At 37.6% G+C, this 22,151-nt stretch overlaps 1 protein-coding gene across 2 annotated transcripts in view; it reads right to left on the bottom strand.

Annotated features, from left to right (window-relative positions):
- Window positions 1–22,151, bottom strand: part of XRN1 (5'-3' exoribonuclease 1) — a 196,022-nt gene that overhangs the window by 125,705 nt on the left and 48,166 nt on the right. For both annotated transcript variants that reach the window (XM_081086155.1, XM_081086156.1), the window contains exons 3-14: window positions 19,272–19,369; window positions 17,997–18,106; window positions 17,794–17,904; window positions 16,519–16,601; window positions 12,560–12,647; window positions 12,308–12,476; window positions 11,519–11,586; window positions 11,080–11,217; window positions 8,617–8,683; window positions 8,304–8,409; window positions 3,138–3,227; window positions 210–366 (exon numbers count right to left, since the gene is read on the bottom strand). In XM_081086155.1, the coding sequence (XP_080942281.1) occupies window positions 210–366; window positions 3,138–3,227; window positions 8,304–8,409; window positions 8,617–8,683; window positions 11,080–11,217; window positions 11,519–11,586; window positions 12,308–12,476; window positions 12,560–12,647; window positions 16,519–16,601; window positions 17,794–17,904; window positions 17,997–18,106; window positions 19,272–19,369 (1,285 nt within the window). The remainder of the gene's footprint in view (window positions 1–209; window positions 367–3,137; window positions 3,228–8,303; window positions 8,410–8,616; window positions 8,684–11,079; window positions 11,218–11,518; window positions 11,587–12,307; window positions 12,477–12,559; window positions 12,648–16,518; window positions 16,602–17,793; window positions 17,905–17,996; window positions 18,107–19,271; window positions 19,370–22,151) is intronic.

Raw genomic sequence — 22,151 nt, 5'->3', positions numbered from 1 at the left:
CAGTTTGCCTGCATTTTAAAAACAAAGCTATACTAAGTCAAGTTACTTTTCAAAGTAATTTAAAGCTAAATTTAAATCAGAAATACTTAAGAACTACTGTATTTAAAAATAAAAATATATTTAGCTATTTGGGTTCCATGTTTCCAGGTTTGGAGGAAGAGCTCCCAAATATTAAATAGAACATAAAAACATTTAATTCTAAATCCCACCTGGTAGCATGAAGGAAGTAAATTTTTGCTAGCTGCTGGAAGTACAGCCAGAAGTTGCTCGAATGGCATAAAAGGTTTTCCTAGTTCAAAATGGATTTTGAGTGTACTGATGTTGCGTATATCAGACAGGAAAGGTGCATAATGGTAAGGATAATACCTATAAAACAAAACTGAGTTTTAAACAATTGGCAATGTTATGAAACAGGTCAATATTAAGTACATATGTCTCCATATTTTAATAACACATAACAATAATTCTAAAGGAAAAAATTATCACCAATACTTCTACCACTTAAATACAAGAAATCAGTAGCCTTGGAAAATTTAGGTCAAAGATAGCAACAAATTTTATATTTCATTTTTAAAGTATAGCTTCCCGTTTCCAAAATTGGAATGTACAGTGTAATTGAAGCATATACACAGTGTTTTAGTTCCCCAAATGTAAAGAATGAATCTTCCAATCAGTAAAATCTCAGAATGAAGTAATGAGGTAGTCAGAAGACTCTCAACAGGCTCATGTGGGCCTGGATCTGTGCCATAGGACAAAGAGAAGAGTGAATCTGAGTTCATACGGCTCTTACTAGTCAGCTCTAAAAACTTTTATATTTAAATTAGTATCCATGTATTACTATGTTTTCAATAAGGATTAAAATATTTATCAATCATATAACTATTTTTGTTTTTAATAACTTCCCATCTTTAACTACAAGTGTAAATATTTTTAGAAAGCTTCACATGTACAATTTTAAAAAAAAGTTTAATGTTCTTAATGTTTGACTAAAAATGCTCACAAAACAAATATTTTTATATTCCACAATTCTGGCATACTTCAAAAGAATGGAAAAGTTTAGGAGGCAGAATGGCATGTAGAATTATGGAAAATGTATAGACTTTGGAATCAGATAGGCTTGGACTTGATTCTTTGTTGTGTGTATGAACTTAGATTATTTAATCTCTTTGAGCCTCATCTGCAAAAGGCAGACAACAACACTTAATTTAAATGGTTGTGAGGATTATATGAGAACACTAGAGGCCCGGTGAATGAAATTCATGCACGGGTGTGTGTGTGTGTGTGTGTGTGTGTGTGTGTGTGTGTGTGTCCCTCAGCCGAGCCTGCACCCTCTCCAATCTGGGACTTGGTGGGATCGGGCTTAAACGGGCAGTCGGACATCCCTCTCACAATCCAGGACTGCTGGCTCCCAACAGCCTGCCTGCCTGCCCGCCTGCCCGCCTGATCGCCCCCAACCATTCTGCCTACCAGCCTGATTACCCCTAACCACTCCCCTGCCAGCCTGATCGACGCCTAACTGCTCCCCTGCCGGCCCAATCGCCCTTAACTGCCCTCCCTTGCTGGCCTGGGTCCCCCCCAACTGCCCTCCCCTGCTAGCTTGGTCACCCCTAACTACCCTCCCCTGCAGACCTGATCGCCCCCAACTGCCCTCCCTTTCAGGCCTGGTCCCTCCCAACTGCTCTCCCCTCCTGGCCATCTTGTGTCCACATGGGGGTAGCCATCTTGTATGTTGGAGTGATGGTCAATTTGCATATTGCCTCTTTATTATATTGGATGCTTTTTAAGTGCTAGGCATTACTACGGATACAATAATAGGAATAAGACTCACCCTCTTAAAAAATGAGAAATCAAAGATTTCTGTCATTAGAACACTCTTTAAAGAGTTTTTGAGAATCAGGTCAGTTTTTGGAAACATTTTTTAAAGGCTGTTGATAAGAAAAATCATAACTAGTCACATTATCCAGCTTTGGTTTGTTTTACTATGTGATGTTTTAAAATAAAACCCAGCAGAGATGCTTTGAAAACAAAACAAAACGAACTATCTCATCACCTAGAAGTCTCTACTTTCCCCTGCATTTTCTGCTTTGTTTATTTTTCTATTTGGGTAGATAATTTGGAAATGTAGATGGTATGTGCTGGAATAGGAAGCACGAGAGAAATGAAATTATTACTATTTTCAGGAAAAGCAAATAATTTCTTTCTCCTTTCTTCTTTATCATTCCAAGGCTAACATTCAAATAACCTCAATAATTATTCCTGATAGAAAAATGTTCTCAAACACACAAAATGTGAAATAGAATATAATGAAAATTGCCTAGCCAATGTGGCTCAATGGTTCAGTGTCGGCCTATAAACCAGGAGGTCACAGTTTGATTCCCAGTCCCAGCACATGTTTGGGTTGCAGGCTCCATCCCCAATAGGGGACGTGCAGGAGGCAGCCATCAATGATTCTCTCTCGTCATTGATGCTTCTCTCTCTCTCTCTCTCTCTCTCTCTCTCTCTCTCTCTCTCCTTTCTTCCTCTCTAAAATCAATAAAAATATATCTTTTTTAAAAAAATTTATTTCATTGATTTTTTACAGAGAGGAAGAGAGAGAGATAGAGAGTTAGAAACACCGATGAGAGAGAAACATCGATCAGCTGCCTCCTGCACATCCCCCACCGGGGAAGTGCCCGCAACCCAGGTACATGCCGTTGACCGGAATCGAACCCGGGACCTTTCAGTCCGCAGGCCGACGCTCTATCCACTGAGCCAAACCGGTTTTGGCAAAAATATTATCTTATATATATATAAAAGAATATAATGAACAATTCCACATAAAAATCACTCAAACCCAATAATTATTAAGACTTCATCAGTCTTGATTTATCATGATAAAGAATTTTAAATCCTTAGATTAAAAAGAGCTTTTATTAGTAGCCATCTGTCAGAGCTGAGAGTATCTTTATTATACAAAGGTCTTTTTAAAAGTATTTTTATATAGGAAGAGATAATCTGTATTTCCCTTAAACTTGGCTGTACGAACCTTATAAAAATACCACCAAAAACAGAAAAGGAAAAGAAATCCCCAAATGAAACTATAATAGAATTAACCATTGCTAAAAAAAATCAAAATATTTGTTTTTGTGTTCCCTCACCAGCTCCAGGACTGAACTCCATGATAGTAATAGTGCAAAATCCACTGTATTGCCTGAATATAACATGCAGCTTGATCAGCCAGAAAATCACTGAAAACAGAAAAGAATATTTTCATTATGACATCATTTTTTAAAGACAGATCATTATCTTTAGAGCATAATATCTGCTGATACCACACTCTGCCTCAATACGTTTTATTTAATTAATGTATAAGCTAAATCATTATAATCAGAAAAACTCCAAAATATTTATTAAAAAAATTCCATTTTATCAGATTAAAGTTTGCCTTTTATTTTACCTAAACTGGTCACCAGAATATTTAAACCTGCTGTGCATATTTATTCAGTCAATTTATTATGTTTTGGTTTAAAGGTTTAGGATTTAGCCCATGCAGCTTTCTATAGAGTGGTACTACCCTTAAGTAGTGAGGGGGCTTTGAGAGACAGGGATGGGTATTTTCTTCCTCTGGGATGATGCCTGAGAGAATCACAGGAAATCAGAAAGATCTTCAAAAATCTGGTTATAGCAGCTAGAACACACTTTGAAAAGTGCTATATATCCACTGACAATTGTCCTCTAACCCCTTCTTCTTTCTCAAAAACTATCATCATGTAATATAAAATAAATCTTGACCAAACCAAAAAAAAACCCAAACCAAAAAAAAGAGCCCTAGCTGAAGCCAAAAGTGGCTATAACTTAACAGTGTCTATTACCAAATTCAGGGAGAAATGCACTTAAATATCTAAGATTTCCATTTTTTAAGGAAGCATATACTCTTGAAAGTGAAATGTATAACTTTTTCATTATAAACTCAACATTTCCTCATTATTGAAAATTTAGAAAATGAAGAAAAGCATTTTTTATCACCTTATAGCATTCACTATTACATTTAGGTATGTTTCTTTTTAGTCTTTTTTATATGCCCAGCTTGATTTTTTTCCTTTTAATGAGAGTACACTGTATATATAGTTTGTGTGTGTCCTGCCTTTAAAATTTGTACTTATGAATGAATAATGTTAAGTATCTCTCAAAACTGTTAGGGACTTTCTATTATTACAGTTCTGCAGATTCTGGTGTAGATGGCGAGATGGTGATTATGATGAGGAAGAGATGGAGATGATTATGATGAACCTTCTTACTGAAAATGTAGATTTATAATTTTTCACTATTATAAAAAATTTTGGAAAAACCAAGATGGCGGCATAGGAGTTTGCTACCTCGAACAACCACTTCAAAAATACAACTAAAAGACGGAACGGACATCATCCAGAACTACAGGAAGGCTGGCTGAGTGGAAATCCTACAACTAGAAGGAAAGAGAAAAGCATACCAAGACTCAGAGGAGGCGCAGTGCTGAAGTAAAATACTAAGGTGCGGAGGTGCATGCGGAGCGGGCTGGAGGCTGAGGGCGCGGTTGTCGTTTTCAATTGGGAGGGAGTCTCTGGCTCTGAGCTCCAGTTCCGGGTGAGTCTCTAGGGACCCAGACTCATACGGGAGAAGCGAGACTGTCTGGCATCAGTCAGAACTCGAGGGCAGCTTTCTCTCCAAGGGGCTTGCAGCGATTACTGGGACATTGAGAAGCAGAGCCTCTGAGGGCTGGACTGAGAGCAGCCATAACTGCTAGCCCCGCCCTGTGGATCCCGTGGGAGCAGCCCCGCCCAAGCCCTGCAGGGAGGCTTTTGCTGGATAGCCTCAGGCAAAGGCTAGATTAGCACCTCCCTACAGACCCAGGAGCCAGGAAACCCAGAGGTCAGAGTGGGACCATCCAGTTTGCAGCTCCGTGGAACCATAAAGGACACACTCAGGAGGCAGACTCAGTGAGCACCAAAGCCCCATTGAAGCAAGTCTTGCCCAGAGGGGTGTTTCCAGCACAGAAGTTCTCCCACTGCGGACACAGCTGATTCTCACAGCCAATTGGCCTGGAGGTCAATTCCTGCCAGTGATAACTACAACAATCAAGGCTTACCTACAACAAGACTGTGCACAAAGACCACAAGGGGGTGCACCAAAAGTGTCCTCCTCAGGTAATGGGGGGGCTGAACCACTGGGCCCTAGAGGACACTCAGCACAGTAAACCACTTTATCAACACAGGGAAGCATAAAAAATATGGAGACAAAGAAAAACGACACAAATGACAGAAATGGACGAAAGCAAACTACTGCATATAGAGTTTAAAACCACACTTTTAAGGTTTTTCAAGAATTTTCTAGAAACTGCCGATAAACTTAATGAGATCTACAAGAAATCTAATGAGACCTTCGAGGTTGTGATAAAGAACCAACTAGAAATTATGCATACACTGACTGAAATAAAGAATATTATACAGACTCCCAACAGCAGACTAGAGGATCGCAAGAATCAAGTCAACGATTTGAAAATACGAAGAAGCCAAAAACACCCAACCAGAAAAGCAAAATGAAAAAAGAATCCAAAAATACGAAGATAGTGTAAGGAGCCTCTGGGACAGCTTCAAGCGTACCAACATCCGAATTATAGGAGTTCCAGAAGAAGAGAGAGAGCAAGATATTGAAAACCTATTTGAAGAAATCATGACAGAAAACTTCCCCTACCTGGTGAAAGAAATAGACTTACAAGTCCAGGAAGCGCAGAGAACCCCAAACAAAAGGAATCCAAAGAGGACCACACTAAGACAATTCATAATTAAAATGCCAAGAGCAAAAGACAAAGAGAGAATCTTAAAAGCAGCAAGAGAAAAAAAGGCAGTTACCTACAAGGGAGTACCCATACGACTGTCAGCTGATTTCTCAACAGAAACTTCACAGGCCAGAAGGGAGTGGCAAGAAATATTCAAACTGATGAATGCCAAGAACCTACAACCAAGATTACTTTATCCAGCAAAGCTATCATTCAGAATAGAAGGTCAGATAAAGAGCTTCACAGATAAGGAAAAGCTAAAGGAGTTCATTACCACCAATCCAGTATTATATGAAATGCTGAAAGGTATCCTTTAAGAAGAGGAAGAAGAAGAAAAAGGTAAAGATACAAATTATGAACAACAAATACACATCTATCAATAAGTGAATCTGAAAATCAAGTGAATAATCTGATGAACAGAATGAACTGGTGATTATAATAGAATCAGGGGCATAGAAAGGGAATGGACTGGCTATTCTTGGGGGGTGGGGGGAAAAGGGGTTAGGGTGATGCGGGAAGAGACTGGACAAAAATCGTGCACCTATGGATGAGGACAGTGGGTGGGGAGTGAGGGAGGAGGGTGGGGTGGGAACTTGGTGGAGGGGAGTTATGGGGGGAAAAAAGAGGAACAAATGTAATAATCTGAACAATAAAGAGTTAATTAATAAAAAAACATTTTGTAATAAACATCCTTGTGTATAAAAATCTTCTGTACTTGAGTTTATATTTTTAGATAGATTAACCCAGCCGCGGGCAAACTACGGCCTGCGGGCCGGATCCGGCCCGTTTGAAATGAATCAAACTATTGAAATAAAAGACCGTACCCTTTTATGGAATGATGTTTACTTTGAATTTATATTAGTTCAAACACTCCATCCATGCTTTTGTTCCGGCCCTCCGGTCCAGTTTAAGAACCCATTGTGGCCCTGGAGTCGAAAAGTTTGCCCACCCCTGGATTAACCATTAGAATTATTGGGTTAAAGGGATATTTTAAAGGCTTCCTGATATATGCTTTCCAAAATAATTTTACCAATTTATATTCTCACCAGTAACTAAGGGAAGAACTGTACTACCACCCTGGACCAGTAATTTTAAAAGATTTGTTTATTTTCTAGGTAAATAATTGGCATCTCATTTTCATTTCTGTATTTTAATCTATAAAAGGAAGGAAAATAAAACCAAAGGCTAGTTACCTATCAAATTAAGCATTTAGTGCCAACTGCAGGTACTATAATTCTATATAACTGTAATCAAGGAAATAAGAACTAAAGAATAAAGGATTAAAAGCATAACTATTATAAATATTTTATTTCTCAATAGCAGCTTGAACACACTTTGAAAAGTACTATTATATCCACTGACAATTTTCCCTCTAATCCCTTTATATTTCTCAAAAACTATGTAAAGTAAAATAAATCTTGACCAGACCAAAAGAAAAAAAAAAAAGAGCTCTAGGCTAAAGCCAAAAGTGGCTATAAACTTGTTAATAGTGTCTATTACCAAAATTCAGGTAGAGATGCACTGAAATATCAAGTCTCAAAAGTCCTACGTAGTAATGCCACCTGACAAACCTTCAAATGAGCTGGTGAACATACTAAAATTCCTATATCTCCTGTTATTGGAAGTCAGTTTGAATATAGACACTTAGACTGCCTAGATTAGAAGACAGTCTGAGAGACTACAGAGCAATGTCTGAAAACATGGACTCTCCCTGGCAGACTCTAGGAAAATCTAATACTTAGTTTCATTTTAAAAAACAACAACAGTAAAAACAATAGTACAGAAAATATCTAGATATATTGCGTATAAATCAGGGCATATAGCAGTTCATGAAACACTTATTTTACTAACAGAGAAGCAGCCTAATCTAGGGATAAGAGCCTAAGTTCTGAAGCCAGACTGCCTCTGTTGGAATCCTGGCTCTGCCAACTCACCACCCATGTCACCTTGAGCAAATCACTTAAACCTCTCCGTTTTTTAATATCCTCTATTGTAAAATGATAATAATTCTACCTATCTTAAAGAACTACTGTGAGAATAAAATAAGGTAATATTTTTTAAATGCTTAAAATAGTGCTTGGACTTGGTAAGCACTTTATAAGTTGTTAATTAAAGTAAATAAAATATGATCATATGTAATTCATACTGTGGGCTGCAGTTTAAAAGTATGAAAATCACCATTCCAGAGAGCATACTCTTAAGAAAATTTTGGATAGGTATTAACCTACGGTTGAGCCAGGTGTCCAATGAGATAAGTGTGCTGTAAGCTGTAGAAGACATAAGCATAAAACTAACTATTTCTATTTGGCAATTTTTATCATAGATGAACACATCAGTTAGTATCACCTTCTTCAAAATCATACCAGTTGAAAGATTGAAAATAATTTATGAAACCAAATAACCCTTCTTTCTCACTACCTTAACTACCAAAATTATGCTGTTTTATGAAGAACTGCAAAATCTAATTTTTTTCTACTTTGAAGTATAATAAACATTGGCAAAACCATACTCAGACACTATGTCCACTCCCATCTTCGTCATGTAATATGTCCTTTTATATTGTCTAAACTCAGTTTCAAATAGGTCATCTTCTTCAGTCTCATCCTCCAAATGATCTAAAAAAAAAAAAAAAAGCCAGAAACAGTGCCTGACAATTGTGAATATTCTGTTTTCCACCTAAAGCTTTGATAAATACATAGCAAAATAGATGCTTATAAGCTTTCATAGAAATTCGTTCCATCCAATATTATAGTCTTAGTAAAATATATAACAACCATTCTGTACAAAACGTAACATATCAAAATAACATAATTTGTACTCACCCTTAGAAGTTACAGCTTCTTCTCTATTTTTATCTAAAGCAGCCCAACATATAGAGTTTTCCTGGCCCTATAAAAATTATAAATCAATATAAAATTAATGGCAAGATACATTTCAAAGTGAGACATTTCACAGGGAGATTTTAAAAATACTAAAAATAACTGAATGATCCTTAAGTGACACACTATAAATATTTTAAAACTAATTCTCAAATACTGTGTAAATGTTTTTGGTTTTATATCACTTGTTTTCTAAAGCTATAAATCTTTATATGCAGAACTTGACCTTCAGACCTCTCAAAAATATGTAATAAGTAACTGTCATAAATATGGAAGAGAAATATACTTAATTATATATGTGTTAAAAAAAAACCACCCACTTCCAAGAATATTACTTAGAAAAAATATACAAGCAATATAAAATCCATTTATGATTTATCAATTTTAACATTTTTATCTGTCAAATTCTGGGCAACTGCTAACACAATATATTTGATTATGATGGAATCCAATGATTACAAAGATCACTTAATTTCTGTATCTCTGAATCCCATCATTCCTATGGCTCCATTGCCAAATCTCCACTTATAAATTTTTCTTCTATGCAACTCATTTGCTTTTCTATAGTTTTTCCATCTCATCACATCCTTCTTATCTGTTTCCTCTCTTGTAATTTCATCTTTTCTTCCCTCTATTTTCTGACTGCCTATCTAGTTCCAGTGACTCTCATTTGTTCTCCCTACTCCCTATCCCTATCATTTCCTTTTCTTCAGGTAAACTGGGCTTCTGCCAACTTCCGGTGCTTGGGCTGTTCCTCCAGCTCCTCTTATTTTACCAGTGCCTCTAATGCTAACCACAGCTGCCTGGAAGATTTCTGAAGTTTAAGGATCAAGTTGAGGTGGACAGAGCCAGAGATTACTGATTGATATATAAGTTTTGTAAGGCCAGTTTCCCAAAAAGTTGCAGAGGCTGTTTTCTTAGAGAAAAAACACAAAGCAGAATGAAGACTGATGCTGCTATGTTGCACTAAGAAAAACCTAAGCAACTAAAAGGACTTTACTAGAGAAAAATCAAGATAGTTGCCCTTCCTGGAGCAAGAGTCCTAATTAGAAGCAGTACAGCAAAGAGAGTACAGGAAGCAAATCAATTTCACAAGAACCCAATAATTATAGATAAGCTGAGGAAAATTTCAAAAGAGGTTTATTTTCCAAGTTAACACATATAAGACATTTTTTAGACCTTATTAGAGATTAGAGGCCCAGTGCACAAAATTCTTGCACTGGGGGGCCTGCGCCCTCTTGCAGTCCAGCACCCCTTGGGGAATGTCTGCCTGCCAGCGTAAGCCTGTACACCAAAGTGGGTTCTACTCCCAGTCAAGGGCATGCACCTCAGTTGCAGGTTTTTCAGGCCCTGGTCAGGGTACGAGGAAGGAAACCAATCCATGTGTCTCTTCTCACATCGATGTTTCTCTCTCTCTCTCTCCCCATCCCTCCCTTCTACTCTATAAAAATCAATGGTAAAAATATCCTCCAGTGAGGATAACAACATCAAAAGAATAATGTAACAATATTGGTTAATTAATTATAAAAAATACTAGAGGCCCAGTGCACGAGATTTGTGCACTGGGGGGGGGGGGGGGGGCGGCGGCGGCACTGGAGAGGGGGAGCCCTCAGCCCAGCCTGCGCCCTCTCACAGTCCAGGACCCCTCACTCCTTAGAGTCCGCCTGCTTGCTGCTCCTTACCACTCGGCTCGCTGCTCCTTAGTGCTGCCGCGGAGGTGGGAGAGGCTCCTACCATCGCCACTGCGCTCGCCAGCAGTAAGCCTGGGTTCTGGCTGAGCAGCGCTCCCACTGTGGGAGCACACTGACCACCAGGGGGCAGCTCCTGCATTGAGCATCTGCCTCCTGGTGGTCAGTGCGCATCAGAGACAGGTCATTCTGCTATTCATTTGATTTGCATATTAGGGTTTTATTATATAGCATGTTTTACAGGGTACTAACATATACTAACTAATAATGTTATTCAATTACTGAGCACCTAATATTTAGGAGATATTGTGCTAATCATAATAAATACCTCATTTTATACATAAATTATTTCCACAGATAAATCACTCATCTAGTTAATGCCTCATAACATTAGATGCTATATTCTCCTTTAAACTAATTTTCTCAGTTCTTATATTTAGAAATATTTTCTACACTTTTAAAAGAATAGAAGAGCAAAGGAAACACAATGTTCTTCTTCAAGGGTAAAAATAAGAAATTGATTTTTAAAGATAAGACTTAAATGATAGGATCTAATAGGGAAAGAGAAAACTACAACAATTTTTTTAAATGTCCATAGAAAAGAAATGAAAATGAAATGAAGCAACCCCAAAACCATAAGAAAGAAGTAGAGAAACAAGGAATATCAGTTTTAACTTTACAGCTAAAAAAAATTAAAGGACACCTAAAAAATGAACACCTTTGATTTTTTCTTTTCCTTGTAGTTCCTGGCTTCTTCTGCTGCAACACCTGCTGCTTCATTGAGGTACTTGTTACCAACTTTGCTTTCAAACCACTTTAGGTCCACAAAAACTTCACTGAAGTGCTCCCGATCAAACTGTATAGGAATATTTAAATTAATTTAAAAATCATTTAAGAATTTTCTGGAATACAAACCAAACTTTTAACATGGATTACTTCTGGGCATAGATATCCCGAGAATGTTACTTTTTTATGCACATGGGGATCTCATCTACTATCTGAAAATGAAAAATAAAAATAATTTAGATAAAATTATTTATACAGAATGACCAACAAGATTATAATTACAAAAAAATTTTCTTCTGGTATTATGTAATTGCTTACTGACCATTTATAGCTACCTTGGGACAAGAAAACAAAAAGTTCTGGTTACTTACATCTGATAATTTCACAAGGTATTTCTCAAATCGAGGTAAGTTGAGATACCCGTTTTCATTAATATAACCTAAAAGAAACAAAATCTAAATTAGCACTAAAAGCTGACATTTTTTCTAAACAATTCTATAAAATTCTTTTTATAAAACGTTGAATGTTGATATTCTACTAATCAAAGAAAAACACTCAATGTTGGATTCTTTAACTTGCTGTTACTATAATATACAATAAGTAACAACTGAAGGAAAATATAAAAAATTCTAGGTTCATATAATTATAATCCTCCCACATGTCCAATACACAGTAACAGTTAATTACGTATGTTCTAGAATATATCCAAATTGTTCATTTGATGTTACCTTGAGAAGAAAAGGACTGATTTCCTGCTACTCTGTTGCTTTATTCAGCATCACTACTGTTTGTGAATTTCCTATTTTAATTGAAAAATCTTTCCCTCATATTACTCTGATGACTTACCCATTTAGAAAACAGAATTCCTATGTTTAAATGTTAAAGAAACTAAGTGAAACCAACAACTTCTACTGAGTTTCTTAAACAATTTAAAGGCAGAGATTAGTTATCAATAAATGAGGCTGCATAATTCTGGTCATTTTCTTTGCTTATGAACTACTGAAAACTATAACCTCAAAGCTTGGAGCCTTGGATCAAAAGAAGCCCCTTTTTTCCTACTTTAGTTATGCATGCTATAATCTAATAAACTGAGTCACATTTTTAGAATTAGTGGAGTGCTAAGTTAAAGCAGCCGCAAATGAATATTAAATTTTGCTTACCCCCAAGTTCTGGTAGGATGGTAATATATGTTCCATAAAGAAGAGGCAGTGCATCATGATTAATATGTAAATGAGGTAGATGGGGGATAAAATCATTGCCAACAAGAAATCCCATCAAAATCCAATCATCTATTATCTTTTCAATATCATATTTAAATGGGATATTATCCTATAGTAAAATGGAGAAAAATGTCAAGCCCTATGAAAATTTCTGCATACATATCTTGGGTCCATAACTATATTAATACTTACTTTTAATACTGAAAACTCATAATCAATATACTCTCTCATCAAAGACAAGTGTAGGAGGTGAAATGTGGTTTCTTCTGGTGCGCATACCCTGTAATTAGTCAGATGATCAACACAGAGTTATTTATGTGTGTGTGTGTGTGTGTGTGTGTGTATATATATATATGTATTACATATATATATAATACATATATATATATATATAATACATATATATAATACATATATAATACATATATATATAGTTAATTATATTTTTAAGGTTCAAGTTTAAAAATGTAGCAAGACTTAAAACTTATGAGAAGACAATTAATTCTTACACTTAGGGCATGCAATTTATACGAAAGTTGCAGGATAAAGATAAATATATAATTGTAATTATAATACATATAGCATAAAGTTCAAAATAATTGGTTTACATTATGTTTTCTATGAAAGGACTCAGAATTAAGAAAGCCTAAATAATACATAATAGATATAAGGAACCATGGTGTCTGTCCCATTGAAAGCTGTTCACCAGCAGACAGCAGACAGATAAGTGAGTATATACTTTTATATCTACTGCAGTAGAGTCCAAGGCTTCAATGCTGAGGCAGCCTTACTTTTTCTCATCTTTTCCTGGCTTGGTATAGAGGTCTATATTCCTGGTGTTAGCCTACACTCTAAGATTAACTTCAAGTAAGAATACAAGTTAACAACAGCATATTAAAAAGATTATACACCAACAGCAAGGGATTTATCACAGGAATGCAAAGATGGTTCAATATAAGAAAAAAGTTTATGTAATACTTTTACTTAATGGTATGGTTCAATTTTTTAATGACCAGTTTGGCAGTATAGTGCATATGGCTGGCTATCAGTCCAGATATAGGGATTATGTGTTTTTTGTCTGCCAAGAGCATTTCCTCCTGCTGAAAAAGGCTTTTTCCCCCATTTACTTAATACTACAGTAATAAAGGAAAAGCCACCACATAATCATTTAGCAGAAATAAATTTGTCAAAATTCAACACAGTTTCATGATAAAAATAGTTAGCAAAGTATGAATAGAAGGAAACCGCCTTAACATCATAAATGGAATTTATAAAAAAAACCCCAAAAAACCACAGCTAACTTCACACTTAATGGTCTGAAAGCTTTCTTTCTAAGATCACGAACAAGACAAGATGCTCATTTTCACTATAGTTATTCATTATTCTAGTAGTCCTACAACATTATTCTGGGAGTCCTAGCCAAGGCACGTAGGGGAGAAAACAAATAAAAGGCATCTGAATTAGAAAAAAAGAAATAAAATGTATCTCTATTTACAGATGGCATAATTCTATATAAAAAAAATCCCACAGAATCCACAGGAAAAGCTACTAGTGCAAAAAACCAAAAATTCAGCACAGCTGCAGATCAATATACAAAAGTCAGTTATGCTTTTACACACCAGCAACAAAGAAACCAAAAAGGAAATTAAGAAGCAATTACACCCAAAAAACTAAAGCCCTTAGTAATAAACTTGACCACTGAGACAAAAGGAAAAAAGAGAGGCATAAAACAAATTCAGAGCCACAGAGAACAGATTTATGGTACTCAGAGGTAGGGGTGAGGAGGGGAAAATGAGTGCAGGTGGTCAAAAGATATCAATTCCAGTTATCGGTTAAATAAGTACATGATGAAATGTACAGCATGGTGGTTATATTTTGTGTTTGCTTTTTTACATAAAAGAGATAAAAAAAAAAAGAAGGTAAAACAGTTGTACACTGAACTACAAAACGTAGATGGAAAAAATTAGACACCACATGCTAATGCATTGGAAGACTTAATATCAAGATGTACGTAAATACTACCAAAAAGATCAACAGATTCAATGCTGTTGCTAATAAAATTTCAAGGATTTTTTAACAAAACTAAAAAAATCCATCCTAAAAATTGTATCTCAGGAGATAACCCCACCCCGCAAAAAACAAAATAAACCTGAAAAATAAGAACAAGATTGGAGGCCTCATACCCTTCCTGACTTAAAAACTTACTTTTAAGCTACAGTGATCAAAATACTGTAGGGTACTGGCATAAAGACAGACATACAGACTAATGGAATAGAGTGCAGAGTCGAGAAATAAACCCCTGCATATACAGTGGGGCCTTGACTTACTAGTTTAATTCATTCCGAGACCAAGCTCATTAAGGAGCTCGTTAAGGAGCTTGTTAACTCAAATTACTCCGTCAACTCAATGCAAAAAATCAGCCGAGAGACAGCTGGTATCTCAAAAAACTCGTTAGTCGGGACACTCATAAGTCAAGGCCCCACTGTATGGTCAAGTGATTTTCAACCAGAGTGCCAAGACCATTCAGTGGGGAAAAGACAAACTTTTCAACAAGTGGTAGTGAAAAATCTGGATATCCACATGAAAAAGAATGAGGTTTGGACCCTTACCTTATCTATAGATATAAAGAGCCAGGGTCCATAACGTCCACAACAAACTAAGACTCACTGAACACCGGAAGTCAGTACTGGGTTGCTGTGGCGACCCAGCACTGACTGCAGCCAGTGCGGCACAGTCATCCAGCACTGACTGCCGAGGGGGCTGCAGATCAGGCCCAGAGAGAGGCCTGCAGAGAGAGAGACAGGGTATGATCCGCAGCCTCCATGGCAGTTGTTGATCAGCCGTTGCCTCTCTTTCTCTCCAGGTTTCACCAGCAGCGGAGCCTCTTTCTCTCCGGGTCTCCATGGGGGCTGATCAGCCCCGCCTCTTTGATCAGGCCCGGAGACACTGACTGGCAAAGGAACCGACCAATCAGAACCAAATCTGGGTAAAGTGCAAGGAGCCAGTGGCTACCGAGGAGGTGGAGCTTTTGATGCTGACTGGCATAGAAACCAACCAATCAGAATCTAATCCGGGAAAACTAGGAATGGCAGAACCTAAGGTGGGGGCTGAGGAGGGATTTTAAGGGCAACAGCTGTTTGGTGTAAGGTATAAGAAAGTGGTTCAATTTTTTAATGACCAGTTTGGCAGTATAGTGCATACGGCTGGCTATCAGTCCAGATATAGGGATTATGTGTTTTTTGTCTGCCAAGAGCATTTCCTCCTGCTGAAAAAGGCTTTTTCCCCCATTTAAGCAATCCTATCTTATATAATCTATCTACACTAATAAAAGGGTAATATGCTAATTAGACCGGGTCGACCAGCCATCTTCCAGACGTCTGACTTCCTTCCAGACAAAGCCATGGTGGTGGGGGCCGAGGCAGAGGCAGTTAGGGGCCATCAGGCCGGCAGGGGAGGGCAGTTGGGGGTGAGATCAGGCCGGCAGGCGAGGGCAGTTTGGGGTAACCAGGCTGGCAGGGGAGGGCAGTTGGGGGCAAGATCAGGCCGGCAAGGGAGGGCAGAGACGATCAGGCAGGCAGGCAGGCAGGCAGAGAGGTTAGGGGTGATCAGGCAGGCAGGCAGAGAGGTTAGGGGCAATCCGGCAGGCAGGCAGAGGGGTTAGGGGTGATCAGGCAGGCAGGCAAAAGCAGTTAGGGGTGATCAGGCAGGCAGGCAGTTGAGCAGTTAGAAGCCAGCAGTCCCAGATTGTGAGAGGGATGTCCAATTGGAGAGGGTGCCGGCTGGGCTGAAGGAACCCCCTCTCCCCCATGCACGAATTTTGTGCACTGGGCCACTAGTACTATATATAAAAGTTAATTCAACATGTATCAAAGACCTAAATGTAAGAGCTAAAGCTATAAAACTCTTAGAATAAAATGGGGAAAAGCTTTAGGACATTTATTTGTCAATGATTTCATGGACATTACACTAAAAGTACAGGAAACAAAAACAATAGGTTGGATTTCATCACAATTAAAAATTTTGTGATTATTATGACTATCAACTGAGTGAAAAGGCAATCCACAGAATGGGAAAAAATATTTACAGATCAGATATCTGTATTCTTTATTTAATTTGTTTTTTTCTTCCAACATATATGCAGTGTGATTTACCTTTGTGTCTTTTTGCCACCAAACCGAACCTCTTCTCTTAAAAGAGAAAAATGTGCCTCATGGCTTGTTAATCCAAGCATAATCTGTTGAAAAATGATTAAGAAATGTTTTCATTCTCTCGCTTTTTATAATATCAGTTTCACAAAAGCAATTAAATAAAAAATATTTCTATATAGAGAACATGATTATTTAAGGAAAATAAAACAACTTGTTAGCACATTAAATATAGAAATATCAAATATGGTCCATTTATAGGTTATGAATGGGGTAAAGTGAATGCACTATTCTAAGAAAAAAAATGTTTATACTCACACAACCTTAGACACTCATTCTGCCCACCCCCCCCCCAAAAAAATCCCCCAAACCAGGAGAGAATGGGTAAGAAATTAAAGGCAGCAGCTTTTTCAATAGCAGAAAACAGGACTGTTCTGGAAGCCAGAATACTTCTAGTATGTGAAAACTCAGAAAAATATTGGAAAAGTGCATTTTCATTAAATTTTGTTACTTAGTATTCTAATTCCCAAAGCACATTAAATAGTTTAGTGAGATATATCAGCCAAATTCAATGTATATTGTTTTCTTTATTTCAGTACTGATTAAAAAAAAAACACAACAAAATAAAACATTTATGAAGCAATCAGGGAAATGAGAATACTAAGTGGTTATTTACATATTAAACAGTGATTGCTGATTTTTGTTTTATGTGAGATTATGGCGTTGCTTTTTAAAATAAACCTCTCTAGAGAAATAGCTATAAATTAGATGATTCAAGGTCTGGGATATGCTTCAAGAATCCAGAGAAGGAAAAGGGAGACAGATGGGTACGGATAGGAGTTGAAAATTATTTAAGGTAAATAAAGGACATGAGCAGGATCATTATACTATCTTCTCTACTTTTGTCTATGTTTGAAAATTTTCACAACAAAAACTTAAAAGAAGTCTAGTCAAGTTAGTTGGGTTATAGAGTTATCAAATCACGTGGTATTAAAAGTTATGTATTAACATGTGGGTAAAAAGCGCCTCCTACCCTGACCTCAGCAGGTCATTCATAGCATTAGGGTTAGTCAGGTGTGAAGACTAACTACAAAGAGACCTGCTGATCATATATGGCAAAAGAACTCATGTTTCAATTGTTTTTATAATGGCAGAAGTAGCAATCACTATTTTGTCTCCAATATTTGTTTCCACAGCCCGAAAGCTTCTTACATAAAGACTAAATATCACAGATATTTAACTACAATGGCATAAGGTTATAACAACAAATATTATACTTACCAAGTCAGCATCTAAACCATAAAGACAGTGTCTGGTGTTTGGATCATGATCTGGCTTTGCTTTCTCGGATCTGATAAATTCCATGATTTTATGTTCTCCTTCTCCAGGAGTCTAAATATAATGTTTTCAAAATTTTGGTAATATGATATGCATTAGAAATTAAAATTTTAAAACTCTTTAAATAAATAAAAAAAGATAATAACCTCATGGCCTGAGAAATAGATGGTAACTCCTTGCCATGACTTGTCTGTAGAAATTTTCATATTTACAAAATACTTCAGGTGTTCATGTAACCTGGCCATGAATTCAGTCCCTATAAATAAAAAGTTTTAAAAAGTTTAACCTAAGAGAGACATAAAAACAGTACATTCCCAGTGACAACATGAAAATGGATCTTGATGTCCAAGGAATAGCTAAGATCTCCAAAGACAGACAAAAGCTTCTTTCTTATTTAGTAAAGCAAGTAATGCCATACCTTTCCCTGTCAAATATCACCAGTTTCTAATTTCACTGATTATCCTTAAATGAAGTTAATGTCCCACAGGGAAAGTCAAAGAATGTCACCACTGCCTCAGGATTCTGCTGCAAATACTTTCACACAAGGGCAGTTTCAACTGTCTAACAAACCTTAATCTTCTAGTTCCTCACTGGATTCTGAAGTTTTTGTCATAAGTAATGCAACTTCACTTAGATTGCTAATAGTAACAACAAAGGCAACTATTATTGCCACTGTTAACCTGGAAAATTATTGTTAATCTGGAAACTATGTCTACATGATTATGTTTTATGAAAAGTCCAGATGATCAATAGCCAAAGCAATACAGTCTTAAACTTAAACCACAATCAGGATAAAACTGGTTATGAAATCAAGCAATGTGTGATTAGGGCACTTAATGAAAAAGAAAATTATCAGTGTTAGTAAATAATTCATGAGAAAGTAAGATTTAAGATTTTTTTTTCAAAGCAAAGGATTATACCATCAGACAAAGCTCTGGGAAGTACAGAGTATGTTGTTGCATGTAGAATTATACTTGTAATACTGATAAATTCATTTATCCTAAAGTCATAGAAGTCTTAAATGCCTATCAGAAGTAAAGTAGTAAACACTCTGAACTAGAAGAATAGGTTTCTTATTTGGAAAACAACAAGCTGGCTACATGAACCTGGATGAGCCACAACCTCACTTTTTCATACAAATAAATGGCAGCAGTAAGACGAATCTTTTAAGTTCCTTTTAGATCTGAAATTCTGTGCATTTGGAAGAGTTCAGTCTACACTTGCTCTTATCAACATCTACTAATCCCTAGAGTGGGCTTTCAAAAGAGCACTATGACCGAGGTGACCAAACTATCTCATGAGGAGACACAATTAAAAAAATAAAACAAATGGAATCCTAAAGACAAAATACATAAAGGCTAGAAAAGAAAAATTACATTTCAAAAATTAAAATTTACACTTTCAATCTCTTAGGGAATTACCTGGTGTAATACAGTTGGAGTCAAACCTGGCCTCTGTAGGAAGAGTCTCTCCTTTTTCTATTGCCTTTTTTATTTTGTCTTCTGCCTCCTTTGCTGACCTTAAATGATAAGGGGAAAAATATCTTAAACTTTCTGGGAAAAAGAAAAGATATTTATATAAAGTAAACTGTTATTAGATGCTTTTATAACTAAAATACTAATTCATCAATTTTTAGGTTCAAAACAATATAAGTTTTCAGTCTCAGGATTGTTAGTTTTTAAAGAATTTAATTTTTTTTTTGATAAGAACTATAGAAGTAGAACACTGTCAACGTAAGAAACATTCAAACCTGTGAAGAATTTTTTATGAGTTTATTTGAAGCAAATTGTCGACAATTACTAGGAACAAAATCTCAAGAGATTGAGATAATGCTCCAGAGCAGAGGTCCTCAAACTTTTTAAAAAGGGGGCCAGTTCACTGTCCCTCAGACATTCCACACATGCGCAATGCGGGACCGAGACGAGTCGGCTGCTAAGCAGGACAGGCAGCGGCGGCAAAACCACCCGGCAGGCTGGATAAATGTTTTTGGCAGGCCACATGTGGCCCTCGGGTCGTAGTTTGAGGACCCCTGCTCCAGAGAATGGCAGTTTTGCACCTCATTTCATACATTACAATCAAAAGAGAAGACATATGTGGGTTACATGAAATCCAATGGTGATAGATGGGAGAAAGCGAAGCAGGGAAATCTCTTGGATTGGATAAAAAGCAAAATGACAGACACATACGTCTTTTATATTGGTGGATACAGGATAGTTAACAGCCAACAATTAACTCAGTAACAATGAAGGGATTTGCAGTCCCCAGAAAGCTGTGCTTGTGCTTTGAGGGATCCAGAAAAAGAAAAAATTACTTTGACATTCCAATGATATGTTATAATATATGTAAAAAGACAATAGATAGGCTCAGTTAGGGTAAAGATTGACCTTTGTCAAGGAAGATGCCAGCCTGGGATATGACTACTTACCATAAACTGCTTTTAGTTAAAAAGCTTAAATTTTAGATCATCCTTTGTGGTTACTTTAGGTTTCCAACTTTATAAGGACTCCATGCAGGCCTTCTCTGACCTTGTCAGGTTACTTAGCATGTAGCCCCTTTTCATCCGCACAGAATTTAAATAAGGTGCAAAACTGCCATTATCCTGAGCACTATCTCAATAAGAGCATTATCGCAATCTTTGAGATTTTGCTTCCCAGTAATTGTGAACAGTTTGACTCAAATAAACTCACAAGTCACTAATCATCAGAGAGATGCAAATTAAAACAACAATGAGGTATTTTCACCTCATACCTGTCAAAATGGCTACCACCAACAAATCAACAAATGACAAGTACAACTGCTGGTGAGAATGTGGAGAAAAGGGAACCCTAGTACACTGCAGGTGGGAATGCAGACTGGTGCAGCCATTATAAAAAACAGTATGGAGCATCCTCAAAGAGTTAAATATGAAAATGCCATTTGACCCAGTGATCCCCCGTCTAGGAATATATCCTATGAAACACAAAACACTAATCAGAAAGAATATATGCATCTCTATGTTCATAGCAGCACAATTTACAACAACTAAGATCTGGAAATAGCTCAAATACCCTTCAGTAGATGAAAGGATAAAAAAAGCTGTGGTTCAATTATACCGTGGAATACTATGCAGCAGTAAAAAGGAAGGACCTCTCACCCTTTGAGACAGGGACCTGGAGAGTATTATGCTAAGCAAAATAAGCCAGCCAGAGAAAGACATGTATCACATGATCTCACTCATATGTGGAATCTAGAGAACAAAATAAACTGATGTACAAAATAGATCCAGAGACATAGAAGCATGGAACAGACTTATGAATCGCAGAGGGAAGATGAAGGTGAAGGGGAAGAGATTAATCAAAGAAATTATATGCATACTAGAGGTCCAGTGCACCAAAATTTGTGCACTCGGTGGGGGGGGGGGGGAGGGCCGTCAGCCCAGCCTGTGCCCTCTGGCAGGCTGGGACCCCTCAGGGGATGACCACCTGCTGGCTTAGGCCTGCTCCCCGGGAACTGGGTCTAAGATGGCAATCAGACATCCCTCTGGCAGCCCGGCAGCCCATGGGAGATGTCCACTTGCCAGCGGGGAGCAGACCAAAAATGCAGTCGGATATCCGTAGCACTGCTGAGGAGGCAAAAGAGGCTCCCACCACCACCGGTGTACTGGTAGCCATCAGCCTGGCTTGTGGCTGAGCAGAGTTGCCCCAAGTGGGAGCGCACTGAACACCAGAGGGCAGCTCCTGCATTGAGCGTCTGCTCCCTGGTGGTCAGTGTGTATCATAGTGACCAGTCATTACCAGTCTTTCTGCTGTTAGGGTCAGTTTGCATATTGCCCTTTTACTATATAGGATAGAGGCCTGGTGCACGGGTGGGGGCCGTCTGGTTAGCCCTGAAGGGTGTCCCGGATCAGGGTGGGGGTCCCCACTGGGGTGCCTGGCCAGCCTGGATGAGGGGCTGATGGCTGTTTACAGACTGGCCACACCCCCTTTAGGGTGGAGGTCCCCAACTGGGGTGCCTGGGCATTCTGGGTGAGGGACTGAGGGCCGTTTTCAGGCTGGCCGGCAACTGAAGCCCCCAGCCTCTCCTTTTTTTCTTTTCTTTTTTTTATTCTGGAATTTATTTACCTTCTATAATTGAAACTTTGTTGCCGTCACTGGAGCTGAGAGCTGGACACCTGCTCGCTCCAGCTCTGAGGCCATGGCCTGCTGAAAGCAGGTATCTGGGATTTGCTTAGCTTCTTCTTTTTTTTCTTTTAAATTAAATCTTTATTGTTCAGATTATTACAGTTGTTCCTCTTTTTCCCCCCAATAGCTCCCCTCCACCCG

The sequence above is a fragment of the Myotis nattereri genome (assembly GCF_964212035.1).
Source record: "Myotis nattereri genome assembly, chromosome: 3".
NCBI lineage: Eukaryota > Metazoa > Chordata > Mammalia > Chiroptera > Vespertilionidae > Myotis > Myotis nattereri.
This window is presented reverse-complemented; position numbering and strand designations above follow the sequence as displayed.